The sequence below is a fragment of the Python bivittatus genome, unplaced genomic scaffold, assembly GCF_059951505.1.
Source record: "Python bivittatus isolate LINGU-HERP-01145 unplaced genomic scaffold, Pbiv_v1 ctg000200_np1212, whole genome shotgun sequence".
Classification (NCBI taxonomy): Eukaryota; Metazoa; Chordata; class Lepidosauria; order Squamata; family Pythonidae; genus Python; species Python bivittatus.
The window spans coordinates 22,570,875-22,588,493 of NW_028277040.1; the positions used below are offsets into that span (position 1 = coordinate 22,570,875).

Genomic DNA, 17,619 nt, shown 5'->3' on the forward strand with positions numbered 1-17,619 from the left:
ATAATTTTTATGGAAATATATGCACATTTAAATTAGACTGGGTTCATATTAAAAAAAAAACCAACTGCTTAAAGATGTTTTGAGGTATGCATTCGTTAGGATATTTCCCCCCCTGCTGTGACTTGTGTTCAGTCAAGAATGTTACCAATTTCTACTTTGGTAATGAAATCTGGTAATCAAGGCCCCTAACTTAATATCATTTTGTACCAAAATATGTTTCACCCTTAGCAAAGCCTGCATTAAGCATGCTGTCTATTCCTTCTCCCAGACCAGAATTTGCAAACCTGCAAACAGATTGCAAATCCAGCAAAGAAGTTTAAGATATTCCTTGTGCAATACCAAAGCAACTGAAGGAGAAACATTAAGCCAGAATTGTTCTCCCCCCCTCTAGCAGAATGTGCAAATAGCTGATTATGGCAAACATGAAACAAGGTCTTCCCTGTTACCAGTTCATCTTTTTTCCTCTTAAATCTGTGCACAAGTATGGCTGGCCGCTCAGAAGGGCAGAAGTGAGAAGTCAAAAAGTTGCCCCAAATGTGTGTATGTATGTGTCTAAGTGTGTGTGTGCTGGATTCATAGCCTGGTAATAGAGAAGTAAAGTTGCACAGGGGGTCCTACCTTATATTAAAAAAATACTGAGTTCTGTAATGACATGTATGTATATATGTATGTATGTATGTATGTATGTTTATATGTCTCTGTGCAGTATACAATTTATTTACTGACTTATTTCTAAAAATGTTAATTGCCATATAGTAGCAGCTCTCAGGATGATCTGCAGTAAAAACAAAAAAAACATACAAGGTTATATTCAGTGGGTTGAGTCAAGCCAAACTATAATGTGGGTTTTTTGAATTGGTTTAGCACAGTGTGTGAACCCAGCAACTGAAGTTTGTAAACCACAAACTATGATTTAGCATTGTGTGAGATCCAGGAGATAATTGCTAACAAACCATGGCTAAAAGAAACTAGTGTAGCATGACATACAACTCTACTGATTGAAGCAACCAGCATAGCTATTACAACAGCTGAAATAGAAGGAATGAGAAGAGCACAGTGCAGCAGAAGTACAGCAAATTAGGATGAAAGGGCCTGGCTGAATCCAAACGTCTCTGAAGAGGATCTCTCTGGCAAAGGTGCTTCAGAGCATGGGAGGGGTCTCTGCTGGGAAAACCCTCTCCTGAGAGGTCAGCTAGCGTAGCTCAGCAAGGAAGGGCCATTTGACCATTGGGATCTTTCATTTCTATTGAACATAATCTGAGAGTTTTTCACTGGCTTGTTTTCCTTTGTTTTCTTCTACGGTACTGAAAGGTCCAAGGCTTGGGTTGGCTTTGTCAACTTCCCGATGAGCCAAGGATGTGTTTTGCATCCAGAGGGCACCAGCTTGGGAAAGGCTGTGGAAACTCTCCCTAAATGGTTTGGACGGGGTTGATGCCCATCAGATGGCTGCAGCCCCTCTCTCCTGAGCTGGCCGGAACTACTGCCACCACAGGCTGGCGAGGGAAGATTTTTAAGCACAGAAAGTGGCTGAGTTTGGAATTTCAGGGAGCCTCACAAGAGATGCAGACCACTAGCTGCAAAGATTTTGCCTATTCTGAACAACTTGACTTTGCCCTGAAGTGTTTCTTTGTTGTTTTTTCACTTGAGCCTTCAAAAAAGAGAAGGACTTCAGGGCTCAGAAGAGAGGATGGATATAAAAGCCTTGGCTTTGCTGGGGGAGAGACTAGAGAGACAAGCACCTAGAAGCCTGTGAAGGATGTCTGTGCTAAGGAGTTCCTTCCTGTGCAGGACAAATATTTTAGCCGGGACAGTCTTTGCTGAACAGGCGGCAGCGCGGCAGCGGCTGGGAACAGGCCCCCGCTGGTCCACCCGCCTGTTTCTTGTGGCTGGTGCCTCGCGGGTGGAATTGGGAAGGGCAAGAGGTCTCCTGTTGCAGGGTCACTGGTGCGTTTCCTTCAGCCTCTGGCATGTCAAGAAGTGTCTGTGGTGGATCTCGGGCGGCATCTCCTCTCGTAACCTTTGCCGTCAGCTCCAGTTCTTTTGTTATTTGTTCCTCATGGAGACTTTATTTTTCACGACATGGAGGTTAACTAGGGGAGGCTGGATTGTTCATAGGCCTGACTGGTATGAATAACCTCCATTCAGAATTGAGTTTGTCATGGGCAGCCTTAAAAGTTGTCTGTCAAATTTAGGAGCCGTGTTTCATGTGAAAACAGTGGGACGTAGGCTAGGCATATGATCAGAATGTCCCATTTGAAAGGGGCGGTTTATGTCTGGAATTATTTATTTCATACTTGCTTCCTATTACAGACCTCACAGCAGTAGATACAGCATTCCTAGGCAGTTTTTAATTCGGGCCTTGGCAGGAGCCATGTCTTCTCATGCCGAGACCAATATGGCACATTGTTTTACTGCCCATAGTTTGGATAATATAAGCTAGCAACAGTTTAAACAGATGACGGTCTGTTTATACAGGCCAGGGCTTATTCCTACTGCACCAGGGGACCTGTGGAAGGAGAAAAGCTAACGCCTTAAAAAAAATTATGAAATATTTTCAGAAAGGAAAAAATAATTAAAAAAGAAAAAAGAGGCAGAAACCTAAAAATAAAACACAAAGTTAATAGACAAGGAATTTACAAGCCTCGCAGATTTAAATAAGGCTGAATTTGTTAGGTGAAATATTTCAGTACTTCATTAGATAGTTCTACATAAGTAAGCATCTTATGTTGTTTTAAAAACAGCAAGTCATTGTTAAAGTTCATTAGTGTATGTGTGTGTGTGTCTGTATATATATATAAATATAAATAAAAGGATGGCATCATCAGCACAGTAAAATCACGAAGATAAAGAATTACAGTAATTTCTGTCTGATCAGTGAAAGATCTGTCCTTATTGAACAGATCCTGTTTCTACAAAGGTGCCATTCTCTTGCCTCTCAGACATTTCTGAATGAAAAGAAGTTGAGAAATGTTTTCAATCAGAACAGAAACATGCCAAGTAATTGTGGCCAACTATAGCACCACGTGCTTTAAGCCTGGTGAATACATTTAATTTAAGAAAATAACAAAGGGCTTTATTAAAGTAGGTGGGAAAGTCCCATCATCTGTTCTATTTTGCCAGAAGTGAACCTTACCAAGGGAAAGCCTACATGCTCCCATCCCAGTATGTCTCTGTGCTTCTGGAGCAAAACTGTCACATTAAATCTTCCCGTGAAATCTGAAATGCAGCTTGGTGGATATCTTGGGTTAAAATGCACAACTTAGGAGGGAATAGCTCAGGCAGCAACATCTTGCGAGGAATAATGCTTCTGCTCTACTAATGAAATATTTTTTTTTAAAAAAACCTTGACAGCTGTTAAATTTGTGTCATGTCCAAGCTAGAGAAATCAGTAAAGTGTGTTTGTTTCTGTCTGTATCCACCCCTTCTCCCCACACGTATAGACATTTCTGTTTTTTATTGTAACAGATGTGGTGATGGAGATGCACCCATTATTCACTATTAAACAGCGAATTTCCAGGAAAAATGGCAAAAAGCTTCATTTGCAGGCCTAAGAGGCTTGCCAGTTCTTTTAAATAACAAAATGTCATTTTGATTCAGCTCGTCGTTTGCTGTCAAGCAGACTGGTTAGATACTGGGAAAATAGTCAAGCTACTCTTTTGCCATATTCATCTTCCATCTGTCATGACAATTGCATATCCTGGTTTCCCATCCAGGGGTTTCTATCCGCCTACAGAGCAGGCAATGCTGGTAGATCAGTTATTCGGTGAAGCCTGGCAGTGATACCAGTGCCATGGGTTCTAGAAGGCTGGGGAAACCTCAAACCTTGCTAAGCCTCTGACCCAGCTGACGTCTAGCTGCTTATTCCCTGCCTTGGGCTTGTCTTCATTATTCTAGACCGTGCTGGCTGGGGAATTTTGGGAGCTGAAGTCTACACATCTTAAAGTTTTCAAGGTTGAGAAACGCTGTTCTAGATGGAAATAATGCCATCCATACTATTTTAGTTACTATTAATTTAATTTATAATGCAGTGATCAATTTAGTTTTTGCAATTTTATCAACTTGTTGCATTATTAGTTTGGGGATAAATCCAACTGGAGTAACTAAATCATCCAAATGCTGCTGTATTTGGAACTAGCTAGCTGAGAACTGTTAAAATAAACCCAGGCGTCTGAGGAATAGATGGATTTTTTCTTCCTGATTATATCTAGCCTGATTCTGAATTCTAGACTCTCATTCAAGTTAACAGTACACGATATTCCTAGCCATTTCGTGATAGTGTATTTAGCAGAGTCCATTGCATCTAAAAGCTCAGGCCTGGCTGCTTGGTGGGCAGTAGCTGAACTTGGGAAGAAGCTGATATGAACTGCATTTCTTATGGCTTTGCAGGCAGGAGGTTCACAAGTCATCTTCACGAACCCGCTAGAGATTGTCAAGATTCGTTTGCAGGTAGCAGGAGAAATCACCACTGGACCCAGAGTTAGCTCCCTCACCGTTCTGAAGGACTTGGGGATTTTTGGACTGTATAAGGTATATTCTTCAGTGGTTTTGGTTCTTCGCTCTCTTATCATCATCTTCAACAGAGAGAAAGAAAGAAACAAGCAATTCCTCCCTGCCCTCCAAAAAAACCTTGATATGTGATGGGTTGTAGGGGTATATTCTTACCTTTGAAAATATTCTTTCCTTGCAGAGGGGCCCATAGGCAAAAATGGGGGAAAAATCCACCTTTATGTTAGTGGCCAAGGTTTGTGCAGAAACTGTCCTCTGCTTTATTCCACGTGCACTTTCACCCAAAGCTGCAGGGATAAAACATTGCAGACCTGCTGGATGTTGGCACAGCTCTGCTGCTTTCCATTTCTGGGTGAGGAAGGAGGGAGGAAGGAAAGAAAGAAAGAAAGAAAGTCTCTTTTTGCTTTGCTTTTCTATTTGTTGTGCAGCCCCAGATTATTTGAACATTTCTGTTGTAGCTCTGCTATCTCTATTGTTGCACTCGCAGCAGGCTATTCTCTTTGTCTTAACATGACGAGAGGAACGTGGTGGTAGAATTTAGCAGGATTCAGATCTTTAAGAAGTTAAGTGGTGGGATTTGTCTAGAATGAATTCCATTAAAAAAAAATAGCCAGCCCCAGGCTGCCCTGCACTTTAGGAAGATGCTAGTCAAGATTCTTTCCCTGCAGGTCTGCTTATTTCCATCATTGCAAATAAGAGGTAATGGAGCAAAAGCTATTCGCTTTCTTACACTAGGAGGGATATTCCTTCCTCTATCCTCTAGCAGGGCAAGGGGCTAATATGTAAATTCAACAGATAGAAGCAGCTCCTGTGCTCTTATAAAATAGAATTACATCACGTTAGTTCATGGCCTTGTGACGACACCACAAGAACGTTGCTTTGGGAACAGCCGCTTCCCTTTCAGCTGAAAAATCAAGCAGTGATTCCTTTTCCCAAGGGCAATTTAATGCAGGATTTCACTAGTTGGTTGTTTTTAAGACCAAGAATGGGAGTGTTTGCTGTTTTGCCTGCACATTGTCTGAAGGGAGGGTTGCATGGATTCCTAGAAGCGCAGTGTACCCCTATCTTAATTGCAATAATGGATTTTGAAGAGGACAGATTTGGCCACAGAGGCTGGAAAAGACCTCCAGCGGTGGTTGGTCCAAGCCATCCATGTTTCCTGCTTTGCAGATCCTCCTCCGCCAGCTGTGTCTTGGACTTGACTATAGTGCTTTAAAGAAGAATGATAGAGAATCACTATACATAGATGGGGCGGGGAGGGTAGTTGGAACATCTCAAGCAGAGTTTTCTGCCCCAAATTTGTCAAAGGACAGGGGTTTGGAGATGAATAGATGTGGCAAAAGATAACCTCTAGCTGGCATATATTGTCCCCTAGAAAAACATCCTGGCCTTAGAATGGAATTGTTCCTCTCTCATCCTCTATTTCCAGCCAACAAATTACTGAAGATTCTTGGGATTTGCCATCTCAGAGCATCCTTAAAAACTCTTTTAACCAAGGAGGTGTTTCCATTCCTTCCCTTGTCTCAACACAGTCTGGGCACAGAGCCTTTGTGTACCATTTTGTATCTTTCTCAGTTAATAGTTCCATAGGAGGGGAGTTAAAGTTGTTGGGCTGCTTTGCTATGGCAGAGAGGCATTTTCCCTGACTCAATCCATTCTAGGCACTAGGGAATTGCATTTCCCGCATCCATATAGAAGATATGTGCCCTGTACCCTTATGGGCAGAGGCAGTGAGAATTTCTCTTGTATGCATGACTGATTCATTCTTTTTTCTCTTTTCCATGTGACAGGGAGCCAAGGCATGTTTTCTCCGAGACATTCCCTTTTCTGCAATCTATTTTCCTGTGTACGCTCATTGTAAACTGATGCTTGCAGATGAAAATGGTCATGTGGGAGGGCTTAATCTCCTTGCAGCTGGTGCTATTGCAGGTAACTTTGTCGGATAATTGGCAGCTAACTCCCCCCCACAAATTCTTGGCAATATTTAATATTCATTAGACCACGTATAGGAAGCTAATATACTATTGTGTTTAACTTAATCCAAATTTGATCACCTTTATCCTTGGTGAGAGATAGCATAATTTTGATGATGGCTAATTACATTTGCATAATGTGGATAAACAGCTTAATGCAGCTCAGCAACATGTAGTCAAATTGGGTTGGTGAGGGTTGGTTGGGGCCTGCCCTTGTTTCAAAGCTCTCAGCTTGGGCAACTGGCTCTAAAGGCAGTACGAATAATCCATTCCTTTTTCCTACAATTGGAACAAAACGCTTAATTTTGGCAGGGTATGCAAAGTGAAAGCCCCAATTTAGGCAGTTACGATTCAGTTTTGGGAAGCTGCGTTCATATTGGTTGGGAGGAGAAGCTTTTAAAATATTTCTGTAAAAGAAGAAAGTAGATTGGTGCTCCGACTTGTTCCTGGTGTGGAAAGAATTATTCTCATTTTTCTGTTTGAAGTTTCTCCTCTCCATTCCACTGGCAGTTCTCATTTAGGTGCATTGCCACTCGGTTAGGAACAATATATTAAAGCCAGTTCTTGTTGATCATGTGAAGTCCCTAAGTTTCATATACGGTTACCTAGCAACCTACTCCTTTCTATGGCTGTGTGCATATGGCACTCAAACTGATTGAGAGCAGGTAAGGACTGACATTTGGTTATAGGAATTGCTCTTTAGAATTGGTGCAATCGACTATGTTGCTAGATTTGCAGTGAAAAATATTCAGAGTGGGGGTGGGGGAGAGGAAATCTGGCCCAAACATTTTTGGGCCCATTCTTGTCAAGTGCTTGGCATTCTCAATCTTTTAAAACTTCTCAGTATTGTTCAATGTTATGGGGAGCTCCTGCTTTGTCACAGCTCTGAATGAAACCCTGAAGCTCTTCTTCTAAAACTTTAATGTTTATCTTGGAGGTGGAACTATTTCTAGCTTTTGGTAGTGCTGAGTCTCAGCTGAACTCCATTTCTCCCCAAGGTGTGCCTGCTGCTTCTTTGGTGACTCCTGCTGATGTCATCAAGACGAGGCTGCAAGTGGCTGCTCGTGCTGGTCAGACAACATACAGTGGAGTGATTGACTGCTTTGCGAAGATTCTTCGGGAAGAAGGCCCTTCTGCTTTCTGGAAGGGAGCTGCAGGCAAGAAAAGGATTTCACGTCTTGATCAGTAGAGTCTTTCTCTATATTAATGAATGGTATTAAAATTGTGACAGTAATGGATCCAGCTTTGTAGCTGTTTCACCTCTGGCAACTTCAAATCCTGTTTTACATCCTCATATGTTTGTCAGTACATTGCATATATATCCTCATTGATGGGATGAGGACAATGGGGTGATGACTTGCAGGATAGTCACTAGATTAGAGATTCTAGTTTTCATGGACCACTTATCTTATACAAGACAATACTAGGCATCTCACAGTAATATTAAATAAAAACAGAATAAATAAAACCAACCAACCCTGAAACAGAACCACATATTCCAAAAACAGTACTGCAAGATCACATAGCCTCCCCATGCTCTTACATCCTTGGCTAGGATAGACGTGAGTGTACTGATGAGCTTTGCTCTGTGTCAATGGATCACTTCCCCTTGGGGCTTTGTAGAGATGAAGCGGGAAAAAAGTAGAGCCCTGAGAGTAGTGCCTGCCCTATGTAATAGCCTCCCACTGGAGATACAGACACCCCAACTCTACTGGCCTTTCAGAAGGCCATGGAAATGTGACTCTAATAGAAAAGAATATATGTAGCTCAGGATTGAACTGTGGAGTCCTTGGTGTTCTCGCAAATAACCAAGCTCAGAGAGCACCAAGGACTCCACAAACGATTCTTTCCCCCAAGCATTGGGGCCAGGATGCTAATGGGTGGTCATATAAATTTGATAGATGATTGACTAGTTGGTTGATTGATTGATAGATGGAATACAAGGTTGGTTGTTGCATTCAATAAGAGCAGTGTATGATAGATATAAAGGATACATGATGAATAGAATGCTTAGCAAATGATTCACTATTAAGCAGGGACTAAGTCAAGTATGTGTCATGCTCCCTTGCTTGTTTATAATATATTTATAGAGAAATGTTTGGAGTGACATTAGAGGTTGGGGACATGAATGTGCTTGCATTTTTGTAACAGGTGATAGTATGTTGTCGGCTGGGAATGATTTACAGTGTATGTTAGGTAGATCCAAGATGGTATACCAATCTGCAGATTAATGCATCACAGACCAAAGTAGCTGTGTTTAACAGGGGAAATGGTTTGAACAATTGCAAAGCATACATAAGTGGCAAAAAACTAGAGCAAGTAGAGTTTTTCTACCTTTGTAGAATTTTTTAAAAGAGAAATGGGATGGAGAATTTGTAAGATGTACAAATGCTTATAAAAATAATTGCTAATATGTGATCTGTTGCAAGGAATGTATTTTGCAAGAAGTGAAAATGACTGTCTTTAAGAATGTGCTTCTGCCCATTTTGTTATATGAAAGGGAAAGTTGGATATGTCAGGAGAATGTAAAGCAAGTTGAGTGCAGTGGGTACGGGTAAAACAAGAAATGGTAAAGATGAGTGATTGGGTGCTTAATGAATGTGGATTGAATTAAAAAGTGAGTGACCAGTAGAAAAAAAGTATGTTGAGGTGACCTAGTTATACAGAGAAAATAAATGAGAGTTGAATGTCAAACAAATATAGGTAGTCCACACTTAACGACCATAGTAGAGATTGGAAAATTAGTTGTTAAGCTGGGTGGTGTTAAGTGAGTCACCACGTGATCAGACCCAATTTTACAACCATTTTTACTATGGTTGTTAAATGAATCACTGCAGACATTAAGTGAATCATGTGGTCATTAATTGAATCCAGCTTCCCCAATGGATGTTTTTTGCTGGTATTCACTCAATAATCATGTGATTTGCTTAACAACTGCAGTAATTCACTTAACGACCATCATAAAAAGGTCACAAATCATGATCACGTGACTGCAGGAGGTGGTGTGATGGTTTGCAACAGTCATAAGTGCAAGTACAGGTCGTAAAGCACTTTTTCTGAGACCATTGTAACTTCGAACCATCATTAAATAAATTGTTGTTAAGTGAGGACTACTTGTATAAGAATGAAGAGTGAATGGATTGAGAAGAAGAGGAAGGTGGGGAAAATCATGATTGGATGGAATTGAGATTCTCAGAAGGAAATTGGTGGGAGGTTTAAAGGACCAAAAAACAGTACATGAATTGGTTTATGGAGGTCGTGAAAGCAGCTGTGGTTTCAAGGATAGAAAGGTATGGAGAGATATTAGTGAATGGCAGTCATGTAAAGTAAATGTAGCTTTCCCCCTCCCCTCTAATCTCTTATCTTTATTTTCTTTTACTTGTTATTCCTTACACTTTTTCTGTGCTTTCCATAATATTGCTTATCAAAGAAAGGAATAATGTGACTGGTATGTTAGTATGTGTGTTACATTGAACTGTTTGTTTTCAACAGCCCGAGTGTTCAGATCCTCACCCCAATTTGGTGTTACTTTAGTGACTTATGAACTTTTGCAGCGCTGGCTCTATGTGGATTTTGGAGGCATGTAAGTACAAGTGATCATCTAAATTTTAGATGAAGTTGACTGGTGCACCAGCACATTAGCACACTTTGCTGATAAAGCTCAGTAAATTGTCTGATATTTCTTCCTTGCTTTGTTTTTATAAGTACAGAAAATATCAGGCAACTGCAGTTTGTATCAGGGGATGCACAGAAATCAACACCTGTATCCAAGAGTATGGAATTGAAGTTTCATGAAGTGTTTTTATGAGAATGTTGTCATAGTATGGCAAACTAACTGGTTCAGACAGGACAGTGGTTGGATTTCATAGAATTCAGAATCAAATTTTCCCACAATGTGTGATTCTCTAGCTCTACAGAGCGAAGTACAATCTGTAAAATGATGAAGGCCGAAGAAGTCCCATCATGAGGATTTATCTGATAATTGTACAGTGCTGCTGGAAGTTAGTGCCTTTACAAAAATGGGTAAATAGCAGGATAGGAAATGCAGAAGAATAGAGTAAGTACTGCCCAGTGTACCTTCTAATCACAGGAAACGGTTTGTTAAGGCTCTCTATTTGCACTGCTTGAAGGCAAAAACACTGAATATTATTTTTGGCCTGAGATGTCATGTTAAATGAAGAACATAAATTAGGTATTTCTTATTATTAAAATTAAAACAGAATGGAAAGAAGCTTAACTCCAAACTCCAACATTTATTTATCTGAATTTTAACTGTCTTTATACCCTCAGAAGGGTCCCTCTGCATGCCACATGCTACATACCAACATTGCTTCTATTTCCCAGACTCTTAAAAACAGTTGGAAAACAACCTGAAAGTGTCTTTCTTTCTCTAGACCCAGAAACACTGAAAAGAGACCAAAAGTATCACCCTGTTCTAAGCTGCCAGAGGTCCTGCAAGGATAAAAACTCCAGTAGAAGAGAATATCTGTAGCTCAGAGTTTGACTGTGGAGTCCTGGGTGGTCTCTGAGCCTGGGTGTTTGTTTGCAGACGTTTCATTACTCAACTAGGTAACATCATCCCTGCGGGTAAGTGGGGGGTTTGCTCCCTGTTTATATACAGTAGCTTTCCCTGCCAGTTTGGTCAGGGTGTGGTTTTCTCCTTGGTAGTTCTTTGATTAGGATATTGTTTTCTGCCTGATTGTCTGATGCTAATCCCTAATGCATTGCAGCAACCCTGAACACCAGAAAAAGGAAACAGACTACTTATATAACATCTTCCAACAAAATGGTTACCCATGCAACTTTATCAAAAAATGCCTGACCACTCAACCAACTACAGCCCAACCAACACAAGCTATGAAAAGAACTATCATACATCAAAAACAATTTAGAAACAACCAACAGACTATTACAACCACACAGCATCACTGTAGCACACAAACCAACTAAAGCTGTCCAACACATCTTAAGCAAACCAAAAGAGCCAGTAGCCTGAGAAGAAAAAACAGGAGTCATCTACAACATACAGTGTAAGGACTGTAGCAGCCACTATGTAGGACAGACAGGCAGAAGACTAGCAGAGCACCATGAACACCAACAAGCAGTCAGAAGACAGGATGAAAACTCCTTAATCTCACAACACATGGACAGACTCAACCATATTTTCAACTGGGAAACTATGAGCATCTTAGACCAAGCTAAAGCCAAAAACACTAGGGAATTCCTGGAAGCCTGGCACTCAGACGTATCAGCCATCAATAGACACGTAGAGATAAACCACATTTACACACCACTCAAAAAAGACAATAAAAAAGCAAAGAAGGAAACAAAAAAGCCAAAACACATCCTGTTTAGCAGCCGACACTCAGATAAGCAGGGATTAGCACCAGACAATTAGGCAGAAAACAATACCCTAATCAAGGAACTACCAAGGGGGAAAAAAGCACATGCCCAACAAAACTGGCAGGACAAGCTACTGTATATAAACAGGGAGCAAACCCCATACGTACTGGCACTGATGATCGTACCTAGTTGGGTAATGAGATGTCTGCAAGCGAACAACCAAGCTCAGAGAGCACCAGGGACTCCACAGAATAAAAATTGTTTCATTCCCATTCCATGCAAAAAGGAAATAAAATAAAAATTCTAGGCAGCCAGGTACTTCGTATGCAGCTTGTCCCTTGCAGAAAAGAGGAAATTGGTTGAAGCTTGCCAATTTTATTCCTGCTGTCTTGCCTGGGCTACTAAGGGGGAGACTGCCAAACCAGCATTCCTCTGACAGGACCTACTTACATGTCTGAAGTTGATAGGAGGGTTGAGGAAAAGTTCCTTTCACTCAAGAAAGAACTCTTCTTCAAGCTCCAGGCAGTTTGGGCTTGGTTTAGAAGAGATGACTGTCTGGGATGACAAGTGAGTAGAGTTGATCTGGGAGAAGTCAAAACATCTTGTGTGGATGATTTTTCTTAATGACCAAGTTGGATACTCATCAAATATTGCAGTCACTGCACAGCCTAATTCTCATACACATGCATGTGTGCACACACACACACACAAGCTAGAACCACAGGCCACAGTTAAGGAGAAACAGGATTAAGCCCAGAAAACAGTGATCATAAATGTGTTAGATAGCAGAAAAGTATATGCTTTATATTCTAGATTTATATACACCAAAACTGTTTCAGACACCCACTGTAGCCTTAATGTCAGCCATCTGTTCAAAAAGGTCCTTCTTGGAAAGAAAAAAACACTCATTTTCAACATTTGGCCTGATCTTAGGTTAGATTAGCATGGCTATGTATTTCCTAAGGAAAGAATCACCTGGCCTGGATTCACTTACACCTTAGCCCAGATAAACACTACGTAAGATGATAATGAAGCACGTGATCAAATAAGATACACATCTGGGGAGCAAGCCGTAAGAGTAAAATTTAGCAGTGATAAAAAATGGATTAACATTATTGGCTTTGATGCTGTAAGCCATGGTTATTTAGTTATGTATTTATGAGCCAAGTCACTGTGGTAGAGTCAGTGAACCAGGACTGAAACAAAACATGCTTAACACAATTATGCTAACAGTAGCTGAATGTCGCCAATTGTCTGCTTGTTTGTCTCCTACTAGCAAGCCCACCGGCTCAGAACCTCCACCCAAGTCTCGAATCTCAGGCCTTCCTCCTGTTAATCCTGATCACCTCGGTGGGTATCGGCTTGCCACGGCTACCTTTGCTGGGATTGAAAACAAATTTGGGCTTTCTCTTCCCAAGTTTCGAGCAGGGAGTGTCACTTCTGTGCAACCCAAAGCGGCAGCCTGAATCCTGAGCTGACTTTTCCAGGCAGGCAGGCAGGCAAAAGCGGTGCAAGGGACAGAAAGCTGAGAACAGTCCTCTGCTCTCCAGCCGGCCGCATGACACTTTGCTGAACAGAGACGGCACACTGAATCATTGCTCCTTTCTATACAAAGATACAGCTGTCGTTTGCACACAGGAGATTGATTCAGGCTTTACGTTCTAGCCATTGATCTTTTCTCCTCTTTGAAGGCTTGAATTAGTAACCAGGGCTTGGCTTTGCACAGCTTGCACTCCATGTTACTGTACATATTGTACATCTTTGTACAGAGACATCATTATGGCATTGAAATTGCAATTGCATTTCTAGAAAGAGATATTGCAGTTCTAAATAGTTTGAAATGTACAGACTGTTTTGAAAGCATTTTACTAAAAATCATGTGACAATAAAATGTATTTAAAACCACAGTCCTGTTGCTTTTCCTTGACATTGAACTTTTAGGAGACTAAGTTTTAAAGATGATACATTTAACCTATCCAAGTTGCTCCTCAGTGATGTTCTAGCTGATACTCTGGCCTTTTTTTTTTTTTTAGTCATACCAAAGGGCAGCTATAGGAGTATATCTATAATTTCAAAAAAAAAAAAAAGCCCAAAGGGGCTGAGGGATGAATTAGTAATCTCGCTGCCCTCCCCATTGTGGATTGAAAAAAAAAAATGCGATCTTTAAGATGTAGAAGTGGGGTCTCATTGTTTTGCCACTCAGTAATAAAATGCATGCAAGGAAAGCTAGTTAATGATGGAACCATGGCAATAATTTGTATGCAAAGGGGCAGCAGAATTTCAGGCAACACACCTATTTGACTGTTTCCTCCTTAGTTGGGGGCATATGGACAAAAGGAACTTGGCTGTACAATCAAAAGCTCCTGTACATGCACATAGCCTTCAAAAAATAGCGAGCATTATATTAGAATAGAAAGTGCTTGATACAGAATGCAAGACTTACTTAGTAATCAACTTCTCTGCCTTCGGGAGATCAATACTGGGGTAATGGACCAACAACAGTTCAATAGAGCTGGATAAAATCTACCATCCACTCAGATGCCCGATCAAGACCACAAGCAGAGGAGGTGTACCAGTCAAAGAGACACCACCATTCCCAGCAACAAATTAATAGATGCCTCCCAGGAAACCTCCAGTCACCAATACTACAAGCCAACCTCCCCCCCTACTTCTGAACTATTATACTGAGGAAGCTTCATTAGGACATGGGACAAAATGTCTGCAAAAAAATGGATCAATACCTCCCAAAGCCTGGAGAACCTGTACAACTGCTAAGTATGTACAGCAAACCTGAGCTATCACTATTCCAAGAAGTCCATACGAATGGAAGACTTTTTACAAAATAATTTTAAAAATATTTGTTGTTACTGTATAAACAGTATTCTGTATCTGTGCAGATCACTTTTAAACCTCCATCTGAACAAGGCCATCCTGTGTCCTGCTCAGGAGTAAGAAACTTTATTCCTCTAATGGCTACCCGTTTTTAAATGGCTCTGATGGCTGCAGTGTGCCTCGTAGTGCTATAATGGGAGAAGCAGGATCGAAATGTTCAGCCTACCGTATATACTGGCAGATAAGGCAAGAATTTTAGGTGCCAAAATACACCAAAATATTGGGTTTGGCTTATTCACAGATGGGCTTATCTGGTTTTTCTCTCAGCTTTTTAAAAATACCCATATCCCTTACATACTTGCAGATAAGCCCATCCATGGATAAGCAAACCCTTGAATTTTTAACCAAATACCATGAAAAATGTATCACCTGTGGATAAGCCAAATGTACAAATTAAAACAAACTTTTTGAGGGTCAGCTTATCCGCAGGTATATCCAGTATTTCCTCAATAATTACATGCATTAAGTTCTTTAGCTTGCCTGCCTTAGCCCACCCCCAATCATCCCTGAAATGTGCCATTTTGCCACTGAATTAAGGCAATACAAACCACGTGCATCTAGGATCTGCAAAAAAGGAACGGGGAAAGGTTTACGTGTGACATTCAAGCCACAGGTTGCCCACCCTTTCTAAGCAACTGCTTGTAAAAGCTGGTAAGCAGATACTTCAGAAGCAATTAAATTACAAATGCAAAAATTCTTATTGTATAGAAGGAAAGTAACTGGCATTTATAAGAAATAAAACTACCATCAAAGGGAAAGCTACTTTACAGCAGTGCAAAATCTTGAAGGTTAAGATACCTTATTTCATGGCCAATTCGCTGGTTAGTTTACAAAATGTTACAACTGTACTAAAATGCTGTAACTGGTACACTGGAAAACCTTATTTTTAATATTTTCCCAGAAAATCTAAAGTAGCTGGAAATCACAGAATTTGTTCTATTCCTGGTTACTGAACAAGACGTAAGATTGTTGTGAGTTTACCATTCAAAAGTGAAGAAAGTACTGCCTCCTAAACTCTAGAAAAGTGCCCAGAGAAAATACAAATTACCCTGTGTCGCAGGCTTTCAACAAGATTTCATTTTTTCTCTTTAGGCAGAGTTAAATTATGTGAGCTATATCCAGTTCAACTATTTAAGCTGAAGTCCTGAATCTAAAAATCATTTGTACTCTTCATTTTTATTACAGCCACAAAATACAAAGTGCACTTTTTATTTCCTTTTTTCCCCCCAAGTCTCCTTGCATGAACTATTAGCATATAATACAGTCAGCTAAAAAAAAAACCACAAGTCTTTAAATGGATGTGTATGAGAAAAAGGTCATGTATTTTATTTATAAAGAATTCTTGCTAAACTACACAGATTTAACAAAAAATCCAAGGTGTTTTAGAAACTTCCCATTAATTAAAAAAAGTTTAATAGATTATTTTTATTCCTTTACATGATCTACCACCATGGAGTCTACTGTATAACAATTAGGATAAAGGTTACTGTGAACAGATGCGTGTGTAACTCTAAGCAGTTCCATAATCTTTTTCCCCCAGATAGGTTTACATAACTTACTTAAATGCCACTGAAAGTTGGACAGCCTAAGTGACTTTAAATATACAATATGAGTAGTGTTTCAACAGAAGGTATGACTTGCTAAATTAGGATAAATATTAATGTATGCAGATTAGATTAAGAATATGTGATTTAGCTTTTAAAAAGCAACTTCACAAGATCTGCTTCAGTAATCTTTATGCACTTGTCAAATCCATAGTTTACTGCACGTTTTCATGTTCAGTTGTTGCTGCTGCAGACTAGTACATGCTACTACATCAAAGCTCTTTTTAGCTCATTCCCAAATTCACTGCTAGAATCCATTGGAAAACTTTAGGAAGGAATTCGAGTTGCGGCTTCCTCTTCTGCATCGGCTCTGTTTGCGTTAATTTCAGCTAATGTCCGACCAAAACGTGTCCACTCATCATTTCGGGGAACAGCAATTTGCTGTGGAGAAACAGTTATATGGGAGGTATCAGTAAACATACGAATATGCTGATTTTTAAAATTCACCAGATTGAATCCAAAATACAGAATTGGAACAAGCATACACTGCTAAGTTCCCTGACATGCAACATTTATTTCAATACCAAGAGTAGTATGTTGGAACTTGGACAGCACTGGAGAATTTCTCCAAGCTCAGATGGAAGGAATTCTCAGTTACAAATGGAATTATGTATTCTTTGTTGTGCAGCAACAAACCTGTAGCAGGTCTTGCTATGTCTCCCATTCAAGTTCTGTACTTTTAAACTCAGTGGACATGGACAACTCCTTACATTATTTTACAACCTGAAAGATCCTGGATGACATGCTATAATCGTTTCTGAAAAAAGTCTGTAATTGGAAAGTCCTGCCAATTGTTGCCATCTAAAAATGAGAACCTGCTTGCCCCCAGAATAAAAAGAGAATGGGGGATGAGCAGCAGCACCATGGGAAACTGGATTAGGCAGCAGTCTCTTGGAAGCAGGGGAAAGGTTGAAGTAGTTTTAGGTTGCTTCACAAAACTACGTTCATTATAATTTCTTTCAATCTTAATCCTCACACACACATGCACGCACATCCACCCACAACCCTTCTGCCCAAACTTAAAAGAGACACACATTCTAAATTGAAACAAAAACATGACTCTATGTTCCTTTTATGACTGGAATAAAATAAAATAATTTAGAAAATTACTTACCTCTCCCACATCATAAATTACTATTTGTCCTTCGGAATCTCCCACAGCAATCTCACGTCCTGAATTTGTCCATCTTACATGATTAAGGGCTGGATTACCATCCACAGTAATGCTTGCTGTTGGCACCTATCCCAGTTCAAACAACAATACTTCGTCATGATTTATATCCTCCTTGGAATTTTGCTAG

At 40.3% G+C, this 17,619-nt stretch overlaps 2 protein-coding genes across 4 annotated transcripts in view; one reads left to right on the plus strand and one right to left on the minus strand.

Annotated features, from left to right (window-relative positions):
• SLC25A12 (solute carrier family 25 member 12) overlaps positions 1 to 13,729 on the plus strand; it is a 63,740-nt gene extending 50,011 nt beyond the window's left edge. The window contains exons 14-18 of the mRNA XM_007430405.4: positions 4,387 to 4,527; positions 6,297 to 6,435; positions 7,478 to 7,636; positions 9,972 to 10,062; positions 13,099 to 13,729. Coding sequence (XP_007430467.1) covers positions 4,387 to 4,527; positions 6,297 to 6,435; positions 7,478 to 7,636; positions 9,972 to 10,062; positions 13,099 to 13,288 — 720 coding nt within the window. The 3' untranslated portion in view covers positions 13,289 to 13,729. The remainder of the gene's footprint in view (positions 1 to 4,386; positions 4,528 to 6,296; positions 6,436 to 7,477; positions 7,637 to 9,971; positions 10,063 to 13,098) is intronic.
• A 2,290-nt stretch (positions 13,730 to 16,019) lies between these two features.
• The window catches only part of DYNC1I2 (dynein cytoplasmic 1 intermediate chain 2), a 36,403-nt gene continuing 34,803 nt past the window's right edge, over positions 16,020 to 17,619 (minus strand). For all 3 annotated transcript variants that reach the window (XM_007430403.4, XM_007430402.4, XM_007430404.4), the window contains 2 exons: positions 17,433 to 17,558; positions 16,020 to 16,699 (listed from right to left, as the gene is read on the minus strand). In XM_007430403.4, coding sequence (XP_007430465.1) covers positions 16,586 to 16,699; positions 17,433 to 17,558 — 240 coding nt within the window. In that variant the 3' untranslated portion in view covers positions 16,020 to 16,585. The remainder of the gene's footprint in view (positions 16,700 to 17,432; positions 17,559 to 17,619) is intronic.